At 60.5% G+C, this 1,784-nt stretch overlaps 1 protein-coding gene across 1 annotated transcript; it reads left to right on the forward strand.

Annotated features, from left to right (window-relative positions):
* Positions 1-385: 385 nt before the first annotated feature.
* On the forward strand, positions 386-1,180 carry LOC104548644 (gap junction beta-3 protein-like). Its single transcript, XM_010194723.1, has one exon. It carries the CDS (start codon positions 386-388, stop codon positions 1,178-1,180), a length of 795 nt encoding a protein of 264 aa, XP_010193025.1.
* Positions 1,181-1,784: the final 604 nt, after the last annotated feature.

Raw genomic sequence — 1,784 nt, forward strand, 5'->3', positions numbered from 1 at the left:
CCGGTTTGGCTGGCACGGGGGCCTTGGCACTACGGGGAGCGGGTATGGGCCAGGGCTCTCTCTTTCGGCAGCCCCGCTCTCAGCCATGCTCGGCTGCCTCAGGCATCAACCGCGAGAGAGAAAACCGGTCCCTGGTGCACCCCGGCATCCCAGCTCTGCAGCTTCCCCATCGGCTCTCGGTGCCAGCAAAGCTTGGTGGCCAGTTTAGCCCAGTTTATCCATGTAGGAGCTGAGTGGGATGGTCCCCCCACCCCAAATGGGTGTAATGAGTCGGGGAGGTCGATGAGATTGAGCAGCGAGAGATGAGCTGTGTCTCATGGCTCTTCACCCACCGCTTCTGCTGCTGTTTCTCCAGGTTGGGTGACTTTGGTCTCCGCCGGCCGCCATGGATTGGAAAACGCTGCAGGCGCTGCTCAGCGGGGTCAATAAATACTCCACGGCTTTCGGCCGCATCTGGCTCTCCGTGGTCTTCGTCTTCCGTGTCCTGGTCTACGTGGTGGCGGCCGAGCGCGTGTGGGGGGACGAGCAGAAGGACTTCGACTGCAACACGCGGCAGCCGGGCTGCACCAACGTCTGCTACGACCAGTTCTTCCCCATCTCCCACATCCGCCTCTGGGCCCTGCAGCTCATCTTTGTCACTTGCCCGTCCCTCCTGGTCATCATGCACGTGGCCTACCGGGAGGACCGGGAGAAGAAGAACCGGGAGAAGAACGGGGAGAACTGCCCCAAGCTCTACAGCAACACGGGCAAGAAGCACGGCGGGCTGTGGTGGACCTACCTGCTCAGCCTCTTCTTTAAGCTTGTCATAGAGATCGTCTTCCTCTACCTCCTGCACAAGATGTGGGACAGTTTCGACTTGCCACGGCTGGTCAAATGCTCCAACGTGGAGCCCTGCCCCAACACCGTGGACTGCTACATCGCTCGGCCAACCGAGAAGAGAGTCTTCACCTATTTCATGGTGGGAGCCTCCTCCATCTGCATCATCCTCACCGTCTGTGAGATCTTCTACCTCATCTTCAAGCGGGTGGTGCGGCGTGCGCGGAGGTGGAGGAAATCCACCAAGCGCTCCGTCAGCTACAGCAAGGCCTCCACCTGCCACTGCCACCTCAACGCGGAGGAGAAGGACAACAAGCCCCAGACGAGGTGTGTGACAGCCCTGCAGGCTCCCAGCGCTGTCTGATGGGGTGTTGGGAGGGAGAGGAGACCAGGGAAGTCCAGGCGTGGCTGTTCCCAGAGGCGGCCGCTGGTGATGCCACCACCAGATGCTTCAGCCAGGACCTCAATGGCTTTAAAGGGGAGGGGGACACATCCTGGGGCCATAGACACCTCCCCTGAGGATGTCTGTTCTTTCCACAGAGGAGAGGAGCTGTGAGCTCGCCCACCCCACCAGTTCACCGTGCCCTTGGCCCAGCGGCTTTTCCCTGACCCCTCAAGAGCCGACTCATGGTGCTTCTGCGTCCCCCCTCACTGAAGACGGATGCGCCACGCACAGCACCAGCTATGGAGCCAAGCGCTGCGCTGTTTGTGGACACTGGGATCTGCTCCACACACTGCAAATCGGGGACTGGTGAGGGCAGAAGCTCTGCAGAGGTTCCCCAGGTGCTCCTTGCTCCCACCCAAGTCAGGGCAGCATGGCTTGAGCCCCGGGGCCGGTGTGCCCGGTGTCTGCCCGTTCTGCCTCATCCCGGCTTGTCATGCATCATTAAACTTTAATTCACCAGCACCGCACGCTGGCCCCAAGGAGATCAAAGAGGGATCAGCTTCTATTATTTACTAAACCTTGA

Source organism: Mesitornis unicolor, unplaced genomic scaffold, assembly GCF_000695765.1.
Source record: "Mesitornis unicolor isolate BGI_N332 unplaced genomic scaffold, ASM69576v1 scaffold8271, whole genome shotgun sequence".
In the NCBI taxonomy this organism is placed as follows: domain Eukaryota; kingdom Metazoa; phylum Chordata; class Aves; order Mesitornithiformes; family Mesitornithidae; genus Mesitornis; species Mesitornis unicolor.